The sequence below is a fragment of the Symphalangus syndactylus genome, chromosome 17 (genome assembly GCF_028878055.3).
Source record: "Symphalangus syndactylus isolate Jambi chromosome 17, NHGRI_mSymSyn1-v2.1_pri, whole genome shotgun sequence".
NCBI lineage: Eukaryota > Metazoa > Chordata > Mammalia > Primates > Hylobatidae > Symphalangus > Symphalangus syndactylus.
Window position 1 is genome coordinate 69,500,530 of NC_072439.2, and position 24,833 is coordinate 69,525,362.

The window sequence follows — 24,833 nt, forward strand, 5'->3', positions numbered from 1 at the left end:
ACTGTAATTTCAGTGGAGCAATGAACTGAAGATATTTGAGTGAGTTCAAAAGAGACTCAGAAGAGAAGAATTGGAGGCAGCAAGCATAGACAGCACTTTTAATGCTTTTCTCATATGCTGGAAGACATTAGAGCAATCTATTGGGATGAAAGCTGAAAGGAGAAGTGGGACAAGAGAGGGTACCTTTTGTTTTTGTTTTCAATGGGAAAGTTACAGCAGGCTTATATGCTGTGGGAATGATGCAGTAAAGAAGAGTTATTAATGATGGAGAAGGAAGAGACTTTCTTGTTTAACGACTTCGAGTACAGATGAAGTGACAGACTCCAGTCCACAAATGAAGATGGAAGCGCTGATAAGGCCTACTTGTTAGAGGGGAAAGTAGAGTAAGTGAGTAGGTAGATGTGAGTAGGTGGATACATGCATGATAGTACCCTGTGCAAATCCTTTTCTGATTGTTTAGGTGAGAGTAGGATAGAGGCAGAAATAAGGGAAATTAGAAAAAAAGGAAGAACAACTGAAAATCATCTACTAGACTGGGTGGGACGGGGGCAGGTTGGAGAATGCTTCTGGGAATTTAGTGTGACTGCCAGACAATACCTTGAGGTGAGTGGTTATATATTTTGGAGTGAGACCAGTCAGCATAATGGTGCGTTTTTCTTTTTGTCTTTTTCTTTCTTTCTTTTTTTGAGACAGAGTCTTGCTCTGTCAACAGGCTGGAGTGCAGTAGCGCTATCTCGGCTTACTGCAATCACTGACTCCCTGGTTCAAGAAATTCTCCTGCCTCAGCCTCCCCAGTAGCTGGGACTACAGGCACCTGCCACCATGCCCAGCTCATTTTTGTATTTTTAGTAGAGACGGGGTTTCACCATGTTGGCCAGGATGGTCTCGATCTCCTGACCTCAAGTGATGCGCCTGCTTCGGTCTCCCAAAGTGCTAGGATTACAGGCATGAGTCACCACGCCCAGCCTAATGGTGTGTTTTTCTTCAACCACATTTTGCTCCACAGAAGTAGGTACAGGTAAGTGAGGAGTTGAGAGTGTATAATAGGAACACTTTAAAATATTATGAATGCCTGGGCCCCACCCACCTTCAGATATTATTTGTTTAGTTGAGGAAGGGCCTGGACACTGGATTTTTTTAAAAGCACCCGAGATAATTCTAAGCAAAGTCAGAGTTGAGTCACTGGAGTATTACATAGCTTTTGCCTAAAGTAGTTAGGAGTATGGATCAATTGTTGTGAGTTATAAAGCTAAAAAGGTAAGTTTAGTTGTGTTTTATTCATTTTTGGATAATCTTGGTCTAGAATTTTTGGACTTGGGAAAGTTCCCAGGATGCTTATAAAAGATAAGAGTAAAGAAAATGTATGACATTGGTTCTGTGGTTTATAGGCACATACACACACACACACACACACACACACACACACACGACAGAGAGAGAGCGAGAGAGAGAGAGAGAGGAAAAGAAAGGAAAATGTCTAACGTTTGTCATCTCTGTCCCTATCATGGGAAAAGTATCCAGAAAGTTTAGATGTAATATTTTAGGCATTTGAAAATTTTTAAAAATTATACTAACTTGGGCCAGGCATGGTGGCTCACGCTTATAATCCCAGTACTTTGGGAGGCCGAGGCAGGTGGATTACGTGAGGTCAGGAGTTTGAGACCAGCATGGCCAACATGGTGAAACGCTGTCTCTACTAAAAATACAAAAAAATTAGCCAGGCATGGTGGCGTGCACCTGTAATCCCAGCTACTCGGGAGGCTGAGGCAGGAGAATTGCTTGAACCCGTGAGGCGGAGGTTGCAGTGAATAGAGATCGTGCCATTGCACTCCAGCCTGGGCAACAACAGTGAAACTCCATTTACAAAAATTATACTAATGTGGATAGAAACAAATCAATGTATGAATCTTTAGCAAATATGTTAAATTATATTTTTTGACATAGAAGATTTTTCTGCTAAGTTTCACCCTGAAGCATTTTTTTTCATTTTTGTTATTACATTTGGACCTTTGAGAAACATATACCATCAGATATACCACTATTCAGTAAAAACCTATTCTAGTTTTTGGGAAGCATATGTGTCACAAAGTATCTCGCTTCTAGTCTCCACGACTTTACTAAGAGTTTATCAAAAAGGTGGGCTCTGATCTATGGGATCCTGAGCCTTGAGGTTTTGAATGTTCTGATTATTGTAAAACAATTTCAAGTGGATTAACTTAATTCCCAGCTGTTTTTCTTCTGGAATGGGCTAGTTTGAATTATCTAGTCCATTACAAGAATATTAAATTCCTTGAGCTTTGTGATCTATTCTGTCTTTGGAAAAACTGGTAAAAAAGTAATTTTTTTTCTCTATAATAAGGATGGATTTACCAGAACATACCCAATATTAATCATAACAAAAAGCAGTATAGATGATGTATATGTGCTGTGTTCACTTTAATGACCATTTCATAAGTAACTACTCTAACTGTGGGGACTATTTCTGGATCAGTAAGATCCAAGTGTAGTTAGTTGCAGGCTACACTCAACTTCTTAACACAACTCTTGGTATCTGACATTGATTAAAAGTAAAAAAGGGTAAATGAACGAATACATACTCATACATGATCACGTTTTAAAGAAGCTACCCTTTGCAGAAGTAAACAAGAGAGGAGAGTTTCAGGAAGCTATTGATGGGGATTGGGAAGGTTTAAAGCTATCACCTGAAGCATTTTGTATGTAAAATTTAATTCCTGACAGAAACAAAGTAGAGGAGAATGTATTTTCAATTTTTGATATGAAACACATTAATAAGGTTACTGAAACATTTTTAGTCTATAGATAGATTACTACTGAACAGAAAAAAATAATAAAAAGAAACACGATGCTTTTTCCAAGGTATGCAAATTATCTTGTTTTGAAACTAGATTTTGAATAAAATGGTTTCCTAAATATCTTTTTCTCTGAAGCAGTAAAGACTGTGGGAGAGTTTACTATGATTTGGGCAGACAGCAATTTCTTAGTACACAGAAACACAGCTACATTCTTCTATTTTTGGGAAAGGAGAGATACAACTTTCAAGTTTAGAGGACATTCATTTTATCAGCTCATGAAGTTAAAAATTCACAATGCTATCTATGTACATAGCAGACACTCAGAGCAGGATAGTTGGATCAATAAATGAGTATACATATACTCCTTTTTTTTCTGAAAAGTTGTAAAAAATTTGCTTTGAAATAAATATCTATTATTTATTTCTTGTTATGAACAAGGCAGAATTCCCGGTCTTCAAATCATAGGAGTTTTATTTGAGCAAACTTCAAGCAAGAATTAGGTATCTTCCATTTTGCTTCTTTTTCTACAGAAGAGAAGCAAGAAACCAAATACTGGGGGATATATTGCACAAGTATAACTTCAAGAAACCCAAGCCAGTGCAAACAATTCAAAAAATAATGCAACCGAAGACAGCGAACCTTCCAGGGATGCTATGGACATTTATCCCCTCTGCTAACATTTATGTTTCTGTAGTTGAGGTTCAGTTATATCACAGTTTAGACAACTCCCTAGAAACAATGATCCCTGTTAAAGCTGCTCCAGGAGCACAGGAATTCCTCTGATGAGCTCTGAGAGATTGGTAACAATACCTCCTGAAGGGCTGTGTTGTTAGGTAACAGCTTGTTTCCTTGGTCACAGTGAATCCATGGAAGACCCCCAAAAGAGGCTGCAGATTCTTGGTGGACAGCTCTCATATCCCCTCCAGGGAACATGATGAAAAATGTCTTCAGAAAAATAGCTTTATGAAGGTAAGAGGACTTTTTGCACCTGCCAGACATGTCTGAAAGGTAGGAAAATTAAAAGTAACCTTCGTCATTAGTTGAGGGAGAGAAAAAAGCCAAACAAACGTAGATAGTGTTACCAGATTAAATTTCCTTTACAGACATAAAGTCATGCAGCCTGCATTACTGATTATGGTTGCCTTGAGAGAGAAGCAAACTCAACTGCCACCGTCTCCCCTAATACCTGGTTACAAATGCAATGCAGTTTCTGCGATCATTGCTGTGATGGAGAGAGGTGGGCTTACTCCTTTAGTAATGGTATGTCTGAAAGACATGGGACTCTTCAAGAAAGCATTTGTGATTTTCATGAGAAACATACGCAAGATAGCTGAAAGGTAATATCTATTAGTGTTTCAGTTTAAATGAAATTACTATCATAAAAACATGACTTATACCAGCTCATTAAAGCCACAAATTAGATTAAATAGAGGCCCAAACCCAATATTTGTTTCCTCACTCCTAAATTTCATAGCTGTCTCGTAACTGTTTCTCAAACATGCTGATAATTAAACAATATACAATTGGGGATTTGCAGGTTTCTTGAAATTTTTTTTTATATTAGTATATAACCTGGCTCTCACTTTTTAAAAACTGATATTTGCATCTTCAATTTTCAAGATTGAAAATTGGTTTCATAAACGTGTACAAAACTTATTTATAGCTTCCATTTACTACTACCTATAATTAAGAAATGAATTGTGTTTAGGTAAGGGATTAGAATATCAAAGGAGCGATAGAAGCTCTATTTGTTTAGCCAACTCTGTATATCTCAAACAGCGTCAAGATACTTGATTTTAATATTAAAAATTAAATGTGTATTAATTTGGAGAAATTAGCATACAAAACAATAGTTTAAAATGGATAGTAGTTCTGTGCAGAATTGTAAACTTCATTTTTTCTCTACTTGCTAAAACTCTTAGTACACTATAACAAAAGGTTTATTTGTTCCATATGAAATAATCTTTACTTTCAGCATTGTTATTTTTCAACTAGTAAATCTTTATAAAATGATTTTAGAGACAGCCTAAAGAGTGATACCCAGGATACGACTTATTTTTATTTATTTATTTAATTTTATTTTTTATTTTTGGATACACAGTCTCACTCTATCGCCCAGGCTGGAGTGCAGTGGTGCAATCTCGCCTCACTGCAACCTCTGTCTCCCAGGTTCAAGAGATTCTCGTGCCTCAGCCTCCCGAGTAACTGGGACTACAGGCCTGTGCCACTGCACCTGGATAATTTTTGTATTTTTAGTAGAGACGGGGTTTCACCATGTTGTCAGGCAGTTCTTGACCTCGTGAGTTCAGACAATCCACCCACCTCAGCCTCCCAAAGTGCTGGGATTACAGGGGTGAGCCACCACACCCAGCCTACACCCAGGATACAACTTAAACTTTAATCTTCAAATTGTGAAATGCAAAAGAAGGGAAGGAAGGAAGGAAGGAAGGAAGGAAGGAAGGAAGGAAGGAAGGAAGGAAGGGGAAGGGAGGGAGGGAGGGAGGGGAGGGGAGGGGATGGGGGAGGGATAGAAGGAAGGAAGCAAGGAAGGAAGGGAGGGAGGGAGGGAGGGAAGGAAGGAAGGAGGGGAGGAAGGAGGGGAGGAGTGGAGGAGGGATGGAGGGAAGGAAGGAAGAAAAGGAAGGAAGGAAGGAGGGGAGGAGTGGAGGAGGGAGGGAAGGAAGGAAGAAAAGGAAGGAAGGAAGGGAGGAGGGGAGGGAGGGATGGGAGTAGGGAGGGAAGGAAGGAAGGAAGGAGTGGAGGAGGGAGGGAGGGAAGGAAGGAAGGAAAGGAAGGAGGGAAGGAGGGAAGGAGAGAGGGAGGGGAGAGAGGGAGGGAAGGAGGGAGGAAGGAAGGAAGGAAGGAAGGAAGGAAGGAAGGAAGGAAAGGGGAGAGTAAGAGAGAGGGAAGGATAAAAGAAAAGTTTCCTCGATGCCAGTATTTCTTCAATCACATTTCTGCACATCATGAAACAAGAATCTTATTCATCCCACCTTCCTAAAACACTGTCAATTTCATTTGGCATTTTATAGTTTTGTTTCTGCTAGCAAGATCTACCTCAGTCACATATTTTCTTTTAGTATCTATATTCTTCTAGCTCAGAGTGTTGTATGTGGTTAAATTTTCAAAGCTGTAATAATATAGGGAGTAGTAGATATTCCTCAAGTATTGAAAACCACCTAAGCTGCAGCTATAAATGTTGTTACAATAAAGCTCTAAACATTTCTAAATATAATTTCATAGTGGGAACATAGAGATAGTTCAGTCTATCTTCATTGGTTTTGTTATTTGAATATATCTTTTGCTTCTATAAATGTTAGTGAACCAACTAGTAGCTATTGAAGTTTACAAGTTTTACCTCTAGAGAAGTATTATAGGTGTTTGTTCTTTTACTTTTGTTGCACCTTAGTTTGGTGGCCTATAAATGTTTATAAGAATGTTTATGGGGCTAAAATAATAGGGACCTGCAAAATTTATAAGAATAAAAATTGGGTCACATAAAATCTGACTCATTCAGACTGAGGTAGAGAAAAAGCAATTGCAATTGTGTATTTTTCAAAATTGAAATTTATTCTTGTATGCTTTTAGAATCAACAATGTAAACCATTTAGGACACATCCGTTGAAATCCTAGGCTTTGGGATAAGTGAAATATTTTTGGAATATCTCTAAAACACCTAGCTTTTCAGAATAGCTCACTGATAAATAATTATTTACTCAATTTACATGTTTACTTCCAGAAACTCAATTTAAAGCTATCAGTATATAGTAATAAACTTCAAATTAAAAAATCTAGCAAATTTGCCAGTGTAGAAATTAACAACTTATAATATCAAATTTCTTCCTGGCTTTATGATAACTCCATTGAGAATACTTTCAGTTTTCTCATTACCATGTCTGGCATATAAAGAGCACAATCATGACCCATTTTACAAACAAAATACAAGCATAGAGAGGGCAGAAATTCTGGCTTTTACATATTTTAAAAAATGGTCTAAGAAATCAAAGAGGCTGAAATCACATTTCCTTTCATCCAAATGTCATGCTATGGAGTTCATAGTAATTCTATTCTAGCCCATGCCTCAGAAGTACCTGGCTTTGGCGAGATCCCACTGAATTTGAGACTCTAGCTCAATATTTTTTTGGAAGGAGAAGGAGGCTGAGAGATTGGAAAGAGTGCCCTTTGCTAACTGAAAAATAAAGTTGAACATGCTTTCCTTCCTTCCTCCTAAATACAAGCCCTCATGTTGAAGCAATGAGTATAAATGGAACATTTAGAAACTGAGTCACATGCTATACTATTTTGACAACACTACATGTCTTAAAGGAGCCCATGGCCTGTGTATGATGTGTGCTCAACATACCTTTATGCAACTTAAGAGCTCAACTTCACCTTAGAAAGTGGGCCATCTGTCACTTCCTCCTTCACTCACCTTACAAAGTTACATAATCACCAACTTGACATTTTAATTAAGCAGATAGCAACCATTGCTGCAGACAATTTATGAGGCTTATAAATTTGTGATTGTAAAGAACATTGCAATCTTCTGATGAAAGGGCTCATGAATTGATAAGTTATATTATTGTTGTTCATCCAGCAGTCTCAGCTCACCTGATCCATTTTGTTAGCCTTTCTACACCGTTTTTCAACCAAGACTAGATGGCCAATTCGGATAACACCAGCTATTTTAAAGACACTATAAATCATGGCTGACAAATGCTGTACCGTTTTAGCCATGGCATCTTCTCCAAGGCAGCTTTATATTGGAACATTAATAAAATTAATTCCTCTTTCATAAAGGTTTAGATTTGTAATTTATGATAACTGTTTGTTCACTGCAGGCAGAAAGATTAAAAATGAGTAAACCAATATACCAACTAAACTGCATTTGTCTGGTTTTATTTTCTTTTGGGGAGGAGAGGTGGGAGCATTTAAAAAACAGTTTGATGTTATCTGGAATGGCGTTCTCATAGGTTCTACTACTGAACGCTTAACTTTTGTTTTCAATAAATAATAACTGCTTGAATTTACATGTTCTATTAACTAGCACAATTATTTATATGTGTTTAAGTGAAGTAATTAAAATAAGAAAAATCAATATTAGTGATTTTTCTTAATAACAACTGCACCCTAATGGTGATAGATCTCTTCAGTAATTTAAGAAATGACAGTAGTTATCTGCATCTTGTATGAATTCTAGCAGTTAAGATCACTGGTCATTTACTAATGTAACTTGAGCAAGTTACCCTGTCTCTCTGTGCCTAAATTTCCTCATCTTTAAAGTTGAAATAATGTTATTCATTTCACTAGGTGATAGGAATGATATTAAATGAGTTAATTCACGTAAATCTCTTAGTGCCTACCACATAGTAAATGTCAATAAATGTAAACTGTAAAAGTATAATTTTAGTAATAGCAGCACTTGTCATTATAGCAGTAATATTACAAAACAAAACACCCTATCCCTGAGGCACAGTCCACATTATCACCTGAATATTAAAGATACAGAACTGAGGATCAGAGATTATGCTAAGTGCCTTAACGAGGGTCATAGCAGTCACTGTTTTTCAAATTCCTAGGACTTGCAGGTCTTGCCATTTTGACTTCAATGATGTACACATTAAGGCAGTTGTAGATGGAGGAGAAATTTGAGTGAGTTATGTAATCTGGAAGGTTTGCTATTTTTTATTTTGTTTTTAAAACTAAATGATCAGAAATGATCTTGTTTTGCTGAAATTTCTCCAAAGGAGCAGACTGAAGAAAAATTCCATATGAAATTTATAATAGAAGTGACAGAACTAAGATTCTGAGAATGTCCCAGAGGTTTTTAACACAAGCTCCTCCCAGCACACTGCCCTTTATCACTGTACCCTGGTGTGGTGTCTGGAGTAATATAAGAATGTGAGAAAAGGATGCAGACTTTGGGGCCTACAAGCAGATTTCACACTCAAAGACAATCAGACTAGTCGTCTATTGAGTGGAATTTTCTTAGATGAAACACAACCATTCTTCGATTAATTTTTCTGTCCATTCTGAAAAAAATGAAATGCATTGAGACAGAGAAGAAAGAGAGAGAGAGAGAGAGGGAAGGAAGGAGAGGGAGAGACAGAGAGAGAAAGATGGTAAGGGTGTTTAGCTGCCTACTTACTTGTATTACTAAAGTTTTAATTACCTTCTATTATTAATAAATGCCTGGTCATTACCGGGATAATGCCATAAAGAGTTCTAGTTTAAACCAGAAAGAAATCTAGTGTAAACTAAGATGATGAGATAATTTTCACTTATACTTTAAAACTTAATTTCGCCTTGAGGTTGTTATGCTTAGTCTTGCAAAACTACACAAGAAGGTACAATAAAAACCTAATCAACTGGATCTTTCTTGTCAGATCTTGTAATTATATGAACTTTATTTTCCTTGTTTCCTACTTTAAGGCGATTATATAAGCAAGATAAAACCATGTCTCATACTTTAGAGGGAGACTTACAGGTTATTCTATTAACCCAACCCCTCATTGTGTAACCATCGTTGGAGTTTGTAATCACAAGACACAAGTCACTGAAGAAAGATTTATCCATATTCATTGTCCTTATTTTTCTTATTTTATTCTGGCATAAAGTGGCTAGCATATTTTAGTAAAGACAAATGAACCCAAAAGTCAGTTAAACTTTCACTCCTGTTAATCCTCTGATATATTATTCTATTTCCCCTCAATTTTTTCTCATAATTACTGGCTAAAACTCCAGTTTTAGATGGCAGGATTTATCTGCTTTAGGAATAATAAAATTCAGAAATTTTGAGTTTGTTTCTGTAATGTTTGTTAATTTGTTTTTATGACACGATGCTTTTTGATAATTTCAAGAAACAATATCCAAACTGTTAAAGAATTGCTCAAGTGAGACAGAAATGAGATGCATATATGTTTTAATTTTTTTACATAATTAAGACCAAATTCTTGACTTTTGAATTTAGTGGCAGATAGAGAAATAATTTTCTTCTTGATCATAGGTCATTTAAAAAAATTTAATGGCATAGTAATGATATTTTTAGAATATGAAACTTTTTAAAGAACGATGCTATTTTAGAATATAATTGTGCTCTTCTACTGTACTAGCTCAGTTATAAGTGAAAAATGAAAGATGTTTCTACATTGTACTTCATGAAGGCAACCTTAATAAACAAGAGGTGTGTAGTTTCCTATCAGTGAAATTGCTATTAGTCATAATAAATGTGCTAAAAATATAGAATACTTTCTCTTAAGATTCTTGGAGACTGAAAAATAATCTACCAAGAGAAAAAAAGAGACCGTAACTATGGAAAGATGTGATTTCTAGTTTTACTTCACACGCAAAAAATATTTAGATTAAAATATTTTAAAATTATTGGCTTAACATAATGTACAACATCAATTACAGAAAGAGAAACTTACCACCATTTCTAAGGAGAAAGGGAAAAGTGTAAGAATAATAATAAATAAAAAAACAGAGAATTAGTATAACATATATTTTACACCTCAGTGGTATAAATACAGGAATACAAGGAGAATTGGACTGTTATTATGTGAAAGGGTTGAGTGGCATTCCAAAGTGAGTAAAATTGATTAAAGAATCTGACTTTTTAAGTCATTTGCCGCCAATCTGAGGAAATATAATAGGCTTGGGGAATATCTCGGGAAAATTTAAGTTCCAGAATCATGCAGAGATTTTAAGGATGGCTGTACATGCCAGATCTGCAGCTGTAGCTCTACTAGGAATGATGTTCCAACATCAACATGAGGGCTGTACTCCTTGGTATCTTATAAGCGAGTGTGTGTGTGTGTGTGTGTGTGTGTGTGTTCGTGTATACTATTAGATGCCTTTTTCTAAGACACACAGTCTATGTAGACACCCTTACCTTTGAAGGGAATTTGTCTTAACAGACCATTAGCCATAAAAATTTGCTTAGAACTATGAAAAGAGGTAAAAATCCTTCTAAAATCTACGGTATTATCTTTCTTTTAGGGGAAAACTTAATGCTTATAATTTGTTGTTGGTTGTGTTTTTTTTGGTGTTTTTTTTTTTTACTTTTAGACGGAGTCTCTGTTGCCCAGGCTGGAGTGCAGTGGCACTATCTCAGCTCACTGCAACCTCCACCTCTCGAGTTCAAGGGATTCTCCTGCCTCAGCCTCCCAAGTAGCTGTGATTACAGGTGCACACACCACCACACCCAGCACATTTTTATGCTTTTAGTAGAGATGGGGTTTCACCATGTTGGCCAGGCTGGTGTCGAACTTCTGACCTCCAGTGATCCCCTGGCCTCGGCCTCCCAAAGTGCTGGGATTACAGGTGTGAGCCACTGTGCCATGCCTGTTGTCGTTTTAAACAAGGATGCTTACATTAAAAAACTTTAAAACACATATATGAACACTTTAAGAGTTTTCTTTTACTCAGCTCCTCAGCTCAAAACACAAGTAGTCAAGAGATTTGTCCATCTAATTCATCATACTACTCTGATCCAAGTGAGACCCACACTGGGTCAGCTCCATCAAGGAGAAGAACATTCTACCCACGTTTGGATTCTGGAATATCATCCTTGGTAAATATTTTTAATTAACTCTTTACCTGATGATAAGTTTATAGAACATATTTTATTTGATATTCAACGTTTCAAAATAAGTGTATTAGCTGTTTATCCCTACCCTTGTAATTGCGAGAGGAGAAATGAAAAGTTGACACTCTCAGTTACAATTCAAAGAGTAAAAAAGAAGGAAGTTGGATTGCAGGAAGGAAGATCAAAAAGGAGGAGAAGATGAGTAGAAAAGATAATGACCATTAAAGCCAAAATGGCACTCCTTCCTTTCTCCTGCTGAGTGCAAATTCCCTCTCTATTCTGAGATTTACTTTCCTTTCTTTCTGGAATTTCCTTTGTCTGCAAGATACATTTTTCTTATCTCCTGAACCCACCACTTCTAAGACATTCTCTCTAAGCCATCTAACCGGAATCATACACGCCTTTTCTCCCTTCCCTTCATACATAATTATTCTAGGCATCCCTCTGGCTTAAGGTGAGTTATTCAAATGTCTACCTACCAGATTACAGAAAATTAGTTTTTCAAGCACAATTATCATGTTTTATTCAACTTTGTATCCCCAGTGTTTAACAGAGTGCCTGACATATAATGTGGTAATATATATATTTGAATAAAATGTGATGAAGCATGCTAGCATCAAAAAAATTTATTGAACAATACATTAATCAATTGGCCCATCAGAATTAAAAAAAGGAAAAATTACAGGGCAAGACACAAATATTCGCTCTTCCTTTAGGAAGAAACAACTGTCACACAGCTGCACCACTCTGACAACCTTACATAGAAATACATAAAAACATGCAGCAGCTCATTTTCCTACAATGTCAGAAGTTCCAAAATCAACCACTTAGCTCCTTAAAAAAAAAAATGGGTTTTTGTACAAAAGTAGATGTCTGGTGAAAAATGAAAACTTTCCTCTCAAACACAGCTTTAGCTTAAAACAATTTTTCTTTTCCCAGCACAAGCCTCATAAAATAGCAGAGAGGCAGTGGGTGTGGCAGTCCTAGATAACTTAACTTCCAAGAAATTTTTATTCTATAATAGAAGCAAGAAAAGAAAAATTCCAAACTCACGTAAGGTGTTGGGAAAGAGGCTTCCATAATTATATAAACCGAACAGCTAAGAGTAGGTTGTGGGCTGTATTCCTTAGTAATCTAAAATGTTTTGTGTTTATTGTTTTCCTAAAAGAATAGTACAAAAGGATGAGTTCATTCCTTGAAAGCACGTTAGCAAACCCTCAGAATATCTCCAAGAATGGCTCAAGCATAAGTTAACTTTTTAGTGTTACTGATAGCAAGGTAGACAGCTTTTGTTACTAGTTCTATTTTTAAAATGAAGATATTTGGATATTTATTGGAGCATGGCCAAGGTCATTCAGTGAGTAAGTAATGCAGCTAAAATATCAAAGTTAAATTATTATTAAAAAGCCAGCACTTCTCAACTTATTTTGGGGCAGCACGTGCCAAATTCTGCTCTAAAGAACAGAGTATTTGTTCCAAATACTTAACATTTTTTAAACTAAATATTCTGAGTTTGTTTGTACACGTGTTTAACTTTGGCTAACAGAAGAATGAATCTATGGTGTAAATATTTAACATAATATTCTTTTCAAGTAATATGCCTTTTGTTTGTGTTAACCTTGAAATAATAACAAGTTATATAAAACACTGGAATTTTGATCGATTACAATCCCAATGTTAGTAAACAATTAAAATTGCCCCAAATGTGATCTTGGCACATGTTTTAGTCAGTAATATGCTGTCCAGAACAAGATGGCTGTACCTGAAATATTTCATTCAGTTTGAACTACACATTTTCAGAGCAATGTCAATAAGTTGAAACTCTTTCCAAGAATAACCACCAAAATATTTACTAATTTATAGACCATTATCTATGAATAATAATTGAATAACTTAGGAAAAGAATGACAACTATAATTAAACATTTAAAACAGTAAGCATACGTGGAGGTATTCTCTGTGTAGCCTTAAAAAAATATAACTAGTACAATTGGAGCAAGTTAGAGGGATTATGTAATACACAGGGTCCATGTCATGAAGACATTTTAACAAGTAGAACTGTTGTAAATGGAATGAGACTGCTCATGAGATATTAAAACATATTAAAGGATGATTTATATAAATTGGTCTAAAGGGGATCATGAATGGGTACATATATTTATTCATGCTGTCATTTACCATCAAATGTAAATCAGTTGCAGGTGTTGGAGATGCGAAGTTGAATAAGAACACATAATTTAGATTGGATAAGATGATTTCCATGAGCACACCATTAGATATTTGGAGTTCAATTTGGCTAAGTGTTTGGCATGGATTTGCATTACTTTTACACATGGAAGCAAAAGAACTACATATTGCCAGATGATACAGTGTCTCTCTTCTCTCTTGTTTTAAAGCTTCCATCAGATTCTTGTAAGTACCTCACTTGGCACAAGGTAGAACAACATGACGTTCAAGGAAGTCAACCACGTTACCCAAGAGTAAGAGAAGGTAAAAGAATAAATGTGTGCCTTTTTCGTGTACATGCTCTGAGTAGAATTTTTTGTGGATTAAAAGACATTACTTGAAGAAGAAAAAAAGACACCATTTGGAGGTAAAATTTTCCTTTTTCAAGACCATAGAATTGTTGATAAGTGAAGCCACCTTTGAAAGCATATTCTTATAATTGATTATATAAATAACTAACATTCAGTAATAAATACCGGAAAACACTGAAAGATAAAGAAGAACCCGTAACTGACTATTCAGAATAACCACTGTGACTTTTATTTCCATTTACTTTTTACACACACATACATATATGTAATTTTTATTTCTTAAGTTTTTTCACTTAACAGAATAATATTGTCAGCATTTCTTCCATGCCATTAAACATTATCCAAAACATACTTTTTAAAGCTTGCATAATTTTCCATCATATTAGTATCATTAAATATGTTAAATATATTTAACCAATAATCTTTGTTGGAAATTTAGTTTATTTACTATTTTTTATGATAACGAATAACACTGTCATTTCAACTGATGACTTTAAGTTGACTTAATTCTATATCAGTTTTTTCCAACAACATCAAAATAGAATCTAAATGTGTTCATCAGGGTTCTCCAGAGAAATGGAACCAATAAAATACACCTCTCTCTCTCGATATATACATCTCTCTCTATATATATACATCTATACATCGAGAGAGAGAGAGAGATATCTAAAGAGATAGATGATAGATGATGATAGATAGATGATAGATAGATAGATAGATAGATAGATAGATAGATAGATAGATGAGACTTATTATAGGAATCACATGATTATAGAGACTGAGAAGTCCTACAATACGCTGTCTGTAAGCTGGAGAAACAGGGAGGCCAGTAGTATAATTTGGTATGTGTGTGAAGATCTGAAAATCAGGAGAGATGATAGTGTCACTCCATCAGGGTCTATTGGGGCCTCAGTGGGTTGCGTGATGCCTGCCCACACTTGTGAGGGCAAATCATTGCTCAGCCTGCTGATTCAAATGTTCATCTCTTCCAGAAATGCCCTCACAGGCTGTGATAGATAATTTTAGGTGTTACATTGATTGCATTAAAGAATAACTAGATAAGCTGGTAAAGCATTATTTCTGGGAATGTCTGTAAGGGCATTTCTGGAAGAGATTGGCATTTGAATCAGTGGATTGAGTAAGGAAGATCTGCCCTCACCCAGTGTGGGTGGGCACTATCTAAGTGGTTGAGGACCCAGGGGGAACAAAAATGCAGAGAAACAATGAATTTGCTTTCTCTTTTGGAGTTGGGACACTGATCTTCTCCTGCCCTTGGACATAAGAACTCAAAAATCCCTGGCTTTTGGACTCTAGGACTTACATCAGCAGGCCGCCAGATTCTCAGGCGTTCTCAGGTCTTCATCCTTAGACTGAGTGACACCGTCAGCTCTCCGGGTTCTAAGACCTTCAGACTCAGACTGAGTTACACCAACGGCTTCATGGGTTCTCCAGCTTGCAGACAGCCTGTGGTGGGACATCTCAGCCTCCATCATTATGTAAGCCAATTCCCATGATGACCCCTCTTCTATCTATCTATCTATCTATCTATCTATCTATCTATCTATCATCTATCTATCTATCATCATCTATCTATCTCATATTGGTTCTGTTTCTCAGGAGAACACTGACTAATACACAGACATACCCAGGAGTAATGTTTCACCTGTTATCTGGGTATCCCTTAATTCAGTCAAGTTGATATCTAAAATTAACCATCACACTAAATAAACCAGGTAGTCTCATTTTACATTTTCACACAGCACGTTAAATTTGGTGGAATAACTATGTTTTGCTATTATTATTTTATTCTATCAGGTTTTACAAGGGTAATAGTATAATAATCTGAATAACCGCCATCTGCAGTCTTTCATGTACATAATGTTTGATTTCAATAAGAAGCTTTCAATAGATTATAAATTCTGTAAGAACAGAGGCCATGCGTTTCTCATGCCTTTTTTTGCATCCACAAAAGCCAGTGAAATAATATTAGACATAATTCCTGCTTCAGTGAGTGTTTAGTCTCTAGGAAACATCAAATCTTTGCTATCTTCCATCTATATTAGCAGATTTGCAGTAATATTGTATATTGCACAATTTTACTGTTGATTTAGGAAAAGTGGCTTTAGGTCTATTCATCTGCTCATTTTCCCTCTCAGTGGATCCCCACATGATGCTTGTCTTCTTTCACTCAAATTCAGTTGGCAAAGGAAGGGGAACTAAAATAGCATAATTTTCTTATACTTTGAGTAAAATATGTTCTTATGCTTTAACTCTGTCAGCTCTATTTGTAGCCAAGCACTGACTCCTATTTTTAAAATGTGAGTAGATAGTACCACTAGGGATAAATTAGAGTTGTCCTTTGAGGACCTTGGGAAGATTTTTTTTTTTCCAAGAGTGAGAAATTGTGAAGAATTAGGAAGGAAGGACACCAAGAGAAGTGGTGGCTGAGTGTGTCACATGTGTCAGGAGTCCTCTAGCAAAAGGAAGAGAGAGCTACGTCACAGGCTAAAGCAGGAAGGATTTAATTTAGTCCCTAAGCTTTAGTGTGTGAACAAATCATCTTGAGGTGTGTGAAAAGTCAGATTCCTGGGCCCTGCTCCCACAGAATCTGATGTAAGGGATGGCTCCCAGAATCCAGATTTGTAAAAAATTATCACAAGGAATTCTGTTGTAGATGACTTGAAGGCCATACTATGAGAAACACTGGTTTAAGAGGTATGAGGAAAGGGAGAGAAGAAAGAAATTTGAATAGGAAGTGAATAGACTGATAAGTAAAAATGCTGGCATGAGTGTGTGAGTGCAGGGGCAGGTGGTTGACAATTGTGGCAGCCATAATGAGGCAAAAAGAAATCGAATTCTGAGCACAAGTGCTGGGTCGGGGTTTAGAGAGAACTACAGAAATTGGAGATGACAAGGAAATAAAATGTGAGGGTAAACTGAAAATAAGCCTGTGCAGAGAATGTCCAAAGGTCTCCTTCTCTCCCTGACTTAAGTGGCCAGGTTATGTGCTGAGGTCATCACTCAGCAAAACCAATCCAACGTAATGACCATGGTGGCCATTCATGCAGAGGACATCATTGCTCTGCAGAGATAAAAGCATATTTTCCTTCTATAGATCATTAACAACACCCAATCTCTTGTAAGTGACTAGTCATAAAAGGACCAGATCATGATCTAGGGGATGGAAAACATTCGAAAAAATCCCATCACCTCAAACCAGGGAGAAATAGATGTCCCTCCTTCATTGCTCTTAATTTGGTTTAAGTTTGTTTTGTGACATGGAGAACAAATGCTTTTCAAAAGCACTTTGAGAAGAATTACCCTCCTTCCAAATTAGATCTGGAAACACCCATCAAAGCTACTTCAGTTTATCTCAATTGCCTCAATTGTACATTCAGGAAGAGCTCATAAGACAGGAAAGGTTATCTGGTGTGTGATAAATAGCAATTGCCTAAGGCTTTGATTGCCAGATCAAGACTGACTTAAATTTTCACAATTAAGTAAAGCAAAAAAGTAAACTGCTGGCAGAATTCTTTTAAAGAATAGATTCTTTCCATTAGAAAATATCCCGGGAAGTTAATTCAGTGACTGCTATTACATGTTACAAATCCAGTGAGGGGACAAAGAACAGGCTGAGAGGGAGCAAGTGAAAGTCAACATCCCTGAACTGTCAGGTATTCCAGACTGTAGTTCAGCTGCTAAGATATATCTTCAATTACCAACCAAGTCTGAGAAAAAAAAGAAAAATCCAATTTAATTCAACTCCTCACAGTGGAAGTGAACTTTGGCCCCCAACTTCAAAGAAAGCTTTGAAAGCTACTTTAAAAAGAAATAATTAAAGAGCAGAAGATCAATAACACTCAAACAAACAATACAGGGAAGAGTTTAATAACTCTGGGTTATCTGGTGCACAGAGAAAGCTGCCAAATTTGAAGTGGGGGTGGGTGAAAGACAATACAGCCTGAGGGTCTCCCTGTTCAATTAGGTGATTGCTCCAGTTTTCCACTTCCATGATTTTTAAATCCAATCATCCTCATCAATAAAGAAGAACATTTCCTAACATAAGGATATTTTATGTGTAAGTCGGTTGAGATACTGCCTCATTCTGGGTCAAAGGATTTCCTGGGTGATAACAGTAGAGTTCATTACCAGAGAAATGACTGAAAGGGAAGGCTACACCCTGGCCTCCACCTGCCCCTGGTGTAAGAACTGATGTTTGTGCCGAAATAATAAAATACTGGACTCCCTCTTATTGCCTTCCATAAACTCTTCACAAATGAACTTATTACTTTCTATCATAGTCCACAAAAGCCCACAGGCCACAAAAGCAAAGTTTGTTTTTGATGTCCTCGGTGTCCTTTTCCTTTATTCTTTTACCTTTGAAATGAGGGGAGTCATGCATTCCAGAAAAACAGAGTGGGGAAAGTGCGTGCAAATGGTACCAGATGTGACTCCTAGAAATACACCATGATAGAACTGGTAGGGAATTGAAGTAATTTAGTGTAGGGTTGCTTTCAGGGGCCTGGTCGACGTAGTATCAGAGTGAAGTTGACATAATATCAGAGGGGAAGCACAAGAGAGTGTAGGGCCCTATGGCAATTAAAAAAGCCTATATTGTCCTTAAAGTACTAGAAATCAGTATTTTTATAAAGCACTATACGCGCCAAACAAACATGTTTTCTCACCAAATTCAATTCATGGTCAGCCCTTGATTTAGGCCTTCCCCCTATTTTTTGCAGACATGAAAAACTGAAGATCAGGATATTAAAATTAGTCATCTGGAGTCCCACATTTACCTACCAGCCAACTCCAGACTGGAAACAGGACATTCTTTCCCTAACCCTGAAAGTTTTGTGCAAACCTTATTTGAAGGATGATAATGTTGGAAAATAGTGAGAAATGAGTTCAGAAATGGAAGTTGAGATAAGATTGTGGAAAGCCTTATCTGACAAGCTGGGATTTGTAGGCAAGAAGAAATTTCCAAAATGTTTTGAGTAGTGAGTCCTGGGGTAAAAGCTGTGTTTAGGAAGGTTGTATGGTAATGTGCATCGTTTATATTGGAGGAGAGAACATTGCAAGCAAGAAGATTCAAGAGAAAGTAATTACAGTTTAAGTAGGAAGACATGAGAACCTGGACATTGAAAATGAAGGGACAGATTCTCAAAGGGAAAACTGCTAGGATAAGGTGACTAACTGAATTGAGACACAAAAGAGAAAGAAAATCAGGAATGACTTCACAATCCCCAAAGAGAAAATTATATGAAGATGAAATCACTATCCTAGTGATTGTTCTCACTTGACTGGGCCAGAAATATTTATGTATGGTTAAAAGTTAATTCTAGGCCAGTAGCGGTGGCTCAAGCCTGTAATCCCAGCACTTTGGGAGACCGAGGTGGGTGGATCACCTGAGGTCAGGAGTTTCAGACCAGCCTGGCCAACATGGTGAAACCTCGTCTCTACTAAAAATACAAACATTAGCCAGGCGTGGTGGCACACGCCTGTAATCCCAGCTACTCAGGAGGCTGAGGCAGGAGAATCGCTTGAATCTAGTAGGCGGAGGTTGCAGTGAGCGAAGATGGTGCCACTGCACTTCAGCCTGGGCAACAGAGCAAAACTCCATCAAAAAAAAAAAAAAAAGTATTTTCTACCATTAATAGAAGTAACTCCCTTCTCCTTTTAATAGTTCTAGAAAGCAATTAAATTATCTGTGAACCTTGAAATACATGCCCAGAATTTAAGGTATAAAAAATAGAGATATTTTATATTTTAACTGTCACATTTTCACAGTGATGTGCTAAATCTGAATAAAAAATAAATCTATGAGTGAAATTTTAAGCTAAAGGTAAGTCAGTCATCTGTAGAAACTTAGACCATGGATAGTATAAAAAAGAACAATTTAGGCCAGGTGCAGTGGTTCACACCTGTAATCCCAGCACTTTGGGAGGCTGAGGCGGGCAGATCACGAGGTCTGGAGATCAAGACCATCCTGGCTAACACAGTGAAATCCCATCTCTACTAAAAATACAAAAAATTAGCCGGGCATGGTGGTGGGCGCCTGTAGTCCCAGCTACTCGGGAGGCTGAGGCAGGAGAATGGCATGAACCCGGGAGGCAGAGCTTGCAGTGAGCCGAGATTGCACCACTGCACTCCAGCCTGGGTGACAGGGCAAGACTCCGTCTCAAAAAAAAAAAAAAAGAACTATTTAAACAACCTAATAACCTTATAACCTATATTATAGCCTTAATATAGTTTTAAAAAAACTTTCCTTTGCTTTTTAAGCAAAGAAGATGAAAAAGAAATAAAGTTGCTGATTTGTTTCATATTTCCCCTTTTTTGTATCACTCATCTTGTTTTGAGAGGGCTCGGTAGTAAGCCTCTCACACAGCCACAGGCCCCTATAGCAGAAGGATAATGAGAAAACTGAGTGGTTCAGATATTTAATTGTCATATTTTGATTAATTTATTATTGTCATAACTGTGAATCTGATTTAGTGTTGTCAAATAAGAGGTTTAGCTCAATTTTCCTTAGAAGATATGAGAGGAAAGTTAGTTGGCAAAATTTGAAAAAAATGATTTTCAACTATTAGAAAATGAAAAATGTGGTGAAGTCCTGGATCTTTCCCTGTCTTCAACCTTTCCCCCAGCCAGGTTAGGAAGACAGGAGTGGGTTAAATCATTTTATTACTGCTCACACTATGTGGGTCAAATCATGCTTCCCCCAGTTGTGATATCTAGTGGGAGTTTCAAACAACTGACCAAATAGCAAGTGAAGATGCCAGTCCTGCCCCCTCAACATACTTCCAAAATCTCAACTTCTGGTTCTTATCTAGGACCCTCTGAAGAAGAGCAACTTTTCAGACAAGTAGAGTGTGCCTTGCCCCCAAGGAAAAGAGTTCTTGAAAAAACAAATTGGAAACATGGCTACAAGAAAACTGGGAAGACTGCAAGGTGAGACCTTTTTTTTGTTTTTTTTTAAAAAAGTCTATTTTTCCATTGATTAAATTGTGACATCTGTTTTTTTTAAAGGGCATAAATAACACAACTTTTTAACATCTCTTCAGAGCTTTCTGTAAAACTCTCGGTGTTTGGGCTTCTCTGTTTCTTTTTCCCCCTTCTTTTCATCATAATACGTTACATATTTTCTAACCTTCATTTTAACCTGATGTTGCTGAACTTTGAGAATAAGTTTAAAATATTTGAGAAGAACAAAATTGTTGTTAATAATAAAAATGTCAAATGTTGGACAATAATCCATATCAATGAGTTTACGATGCAATCTGGAATCCTTTGAACGATGCATCAGGATGAAACTTTTGAGCAGCCAGCTCAAACAAAGCTATCCTGGAATAAATCAAATTTTTAACCAGTGAGGGAGCCGGATTTTCATTTCTTGGTGCAGAAAATCACCCTGCTGACTGAGCCACTAGCATTGAAACATCCCCCGCAGTTAGTCAACCTGACCACTACAAAGCTGTGGGGCTGTGACTACTCAAGCTCCTAACTCCAATTGGATCAAGTCATGCTTAGGCAGAGGATTGAAGATTTAACTGGGACAAGTGTTTCTGGCAACAAAAGAATAAGTCAACTTCCTCACAACAGAGTGAGAGGCTAATATTTTTGTATTTTAAAGGGATAAAATTATACTTGAAAAGTTTAAGAAGTCTTCCAGAAATGAAACAGAGCCTAAAACTCCTTGTTGAGGACTCCTGATGCCTCCTTTGCTTCACAGACTTACATACCACAGAATTACAAAATTAGGGGATGAGAAGGAGCTTCACATAGGGTCTGGTTTAAATGTCTTATTTTCAGAAAGGAAAAGGAAATCCAGGAAGAGAACTGACTTGCCCAAAGATAAGAAAATAGAAGACCTTGTCCCAATATGGTTCTTTCTTTTCAAATTAATTTTAAGTTATTCATATATAAAGAATGGATACAATCTAGTACAAATATAAACAACACATCCACTTATTTATTTAAAAAATTTAAACAATACATCTAAGGCTTTGACATCCATTCCCAGACTCTCTTTAGGGGTAGTCATTTTGGTGTCTATATTCATTCCTTCTTTATACTTGCAATTTTAACCTTGGGTATACTTTAAGGTCAATGGAGCCTTGCTAATAAACTGTCATAGAAAAATTGATTGTCCTTTCAATAACTATACTGTGAGAGAATGGCTAAACAAACTAAACTATCATAGAAAACTTAGTTGGGAAATAGTGGTAAATTTTTTAAAAATCTTTTCTGGGGAGATGATTTTAATGCACAGGTGATACACATAAACTTTTATCATTTCTCAAGTTTTATTTTAAAATAAAGACCTTGTATGCTTTTGGAAAATAAAATTTCAAGTATCAAATTTTATAAAGTATAATATCTAAAAATATCAATATGTTAATAATCTTTCTAAAGATAATGTCTACATTTCCTTAAAAACAGCAAATTATTTGTCCTCAAATTTTTAAAAAAGGGATTGCCATTCTATTCAATACTTTTATTGACAGAAATTGATGGCAAAATATGGAAATAAAAAATTAAGTTGACTTTTAGGAATGCAGTTTACAAGAGCAATGTGACCACTGAGAGTGGTAGCAACATATTTTACACCAAAGTGGACTGATATTAAAAGTGAAAATAAAATATTCACTATCTCTGAAGCACACCAAGTCATTTTTACGCATGTATCTGTAGTTACTTTTAACAAAATCATAGTTTTCATCTTCCAAATGATGTTATCTTACTCTGAAAATTTTATAAATGTGATTTCTGAGAATTTTCAAGTGAGGCTAATGATTACTGATCATGTAAAGCAGTCAGAAGTTTATCCCTTCCATTCTACACACCTAGAAAATCTGAGAATCTGCTTGAGAATCCTGTCCTTCTTCCTCCATACACCCGTGCAACCCTCCCAAACCCTGTATGCTGCTCACTAACTCTGATCAAGATCTTCACCCTCCCTATCTTGAAAACTGCTACAACGTAATTGTGTTTGGATGTATAATTCATATATATAATACATTCTAAATGAATAACTAAAGTTGACAAAAACCTTACTTTTTTCTTTTTATTTGTTTTTCCTCAGAATTTTAACATTTCATTTCAGGATTTGGGGGATCCCTACCAAGTTGAAAATTTTAACAGAATTCTTAGAAGACTAATTCGAATTGAAACCCTCTGGTTAGTGGATAATTCTCTGGTGGACTTAAGTGCCATAAGATTGCCAAGGTATCTGCTCTGTAGCATGTCTAGTTAACAGGCTAAAGTTAAGTCTTTTCTATTTGGATACATGTGATCATTGGCTGTATACACTGCACCTGGCCCCATGTGGTCAGGTCTTGAAGGTGACACTTTGCACTAAAGTGGCACATATGGCAAGGCCTGAAGAGAAATTTATATATCAGAATGTCATAGTTTAGAGGGAAACATCTATTTTTTTTCAAATTAATATTTTATTGCCAATTTTTAGGAAAGTTATTTGTATGAGCAGAAAAGTTTGCCATTTTCCTTGTGTTATAAACTAGAAAATGCAATGACATGACGTATACATTGTGGTTTAAGAAATTAATTTTTAGTTAGTCATATTTATTGAACACCTATGGGGAAAGACTTTACAAGGTAGTTGTCAATAGTAGCCTTTAGGGTAACATTCTGTTATTGGAGTGGAGGCTGGTTATCAGATTAAGGACAGAAATAAACTAAAACTAAAATATATATATAGACTCTTTGGTCTCTCAAGGATTCCAAACTCATATTGTTAAAAATAATCTCTTTCTACTCAAGGATTGCTAGAGAACCCTTTTTACAGAGAGCTGCTATTTGCTTCAGCAGGCAGAATGGGTAGATGGAGTGAGCTTTGGTGGCAATGAGAGGGGCCAACAGAGGTCCTCAGGAGTGAATTAGATGAAGGAAATTGAGCATCCACAAAAAGGAAGGGTAACTTATAGAGCAGGTTAAGATATAATTCTGAGCATTGGCTGAGAGAAGGTCTCAGAAAGAGGCCATTATAGCGGTACACAAGAGGGAAACAGTCCAGCAGGCAGGAAGTGCCAGGACAGAGAAAGTTGTGTCACCACCCACTTGCTTTGCCCCCTTCTCTCCCCTAACATTTCCTACCGACTGGGGCAATCTGTGATGTGGTGAATCTGAGATACTGAAAGGATAAAAGGATACCCATGAAAAAGTGAGAGCATGACTGGTAAACAAGAAAATAACAGATTTCAGAGGAGAACGGGGAGAGAGGCAGGGGTCAGGAACTCCTTGGGCTGGTTTTTCAGTGAGAAATTGTCATAGTACTGAAGTGCTCCTGAAGTCTGTATGAATTCTGGTAAGCAGAAGCCAAAAGTCATCAAAGATAAGATGAGATTTATATAAAATATACATATGGAGAGGGACTGAAAGGAAACAAGAAAAATAAAAATAATAGATTCAAAAAAATTACAATGATATCTGGGTGGTTCAAAGGGATTTTTTTTTTCCCTGATGCTTCTCTGTTGCAGTTCTCTCTTTACAGCACCCTCTTTCCCATTAGCAATGACCATTTACCAAGTGTCTTTGTGGGGCCCAAGGCCCATAAATATGTACCCTGTATTTATCTCATGATATTAATTCCTAACTTACACATAAAGGAATTTTTCCTTAAGGCAAGATGTCAGTGATAGATTTTGAATTATTTTCTCTATTTGCACAGTCTTGTACAGTTACAGTTTTAAGGCAAACACATTGAGAAGCATTATCTATCAGGAAAATGTATTAAATTTAAATGCCTAACACATTTTACTGTTTCTAAGGGTATTTTTAGTTTTCTTTTATATTAAAAATGCCTCTTTTCTGATTTAAAGTGCTATTTTCTCAATATAGAAGTTTTTAAATTACAGAAAGGTAGTAAGAAAAATAACTA

General features: G+C 36.5%; 1 protein-coding gene across 5 annotated transcripts in view; it reads left to right on the forward strand.

Moving 5' to 3' along the window:
• Positions 1-3,684: 3,684 nt before the first annotated feature.
• Positions 3,685-24,833, forward strand: part of LOC134732961 (uncharacterized) — a 35,872-nt gene continuing 14,723 nt past the window's right edge. For 3 of the 5 annotated variants that reach the window (XM_063620450.1, XM_063620448.1, XM_063620449.1), the window contains exons 1-5: positions 3,719-3,821; positions 11,241-11,385; positions 13,796-13,889; positions 20,767-20,884; positions 23,019-23,161. In XM_063620450.1, coding sequence (XP_063476520.1) covers positions 3,811-3,821; positions 11,241-11,385; positions 13,796-13,889; positions 20,767-20,884; positions 23,019-23,094 — 444 coding nt within the window. In that variant the 5' untranslated portion in view covers positions 3,719-3,810 and the 3' untranslated portion in view covers positions 23,095-23,161. Of the gene's footprint in view, positions 3,822-11,240; positions 11,386-13,795; positions 13,890-15,250; positions 15,433-20,766; positions 20,885-23,018; positions 23,162-24,833 lie in introns of those variants that run through there. The other 2 variants (XM_063620447.1, XM_063620451.1) reach the window with 2 other exon arrangements.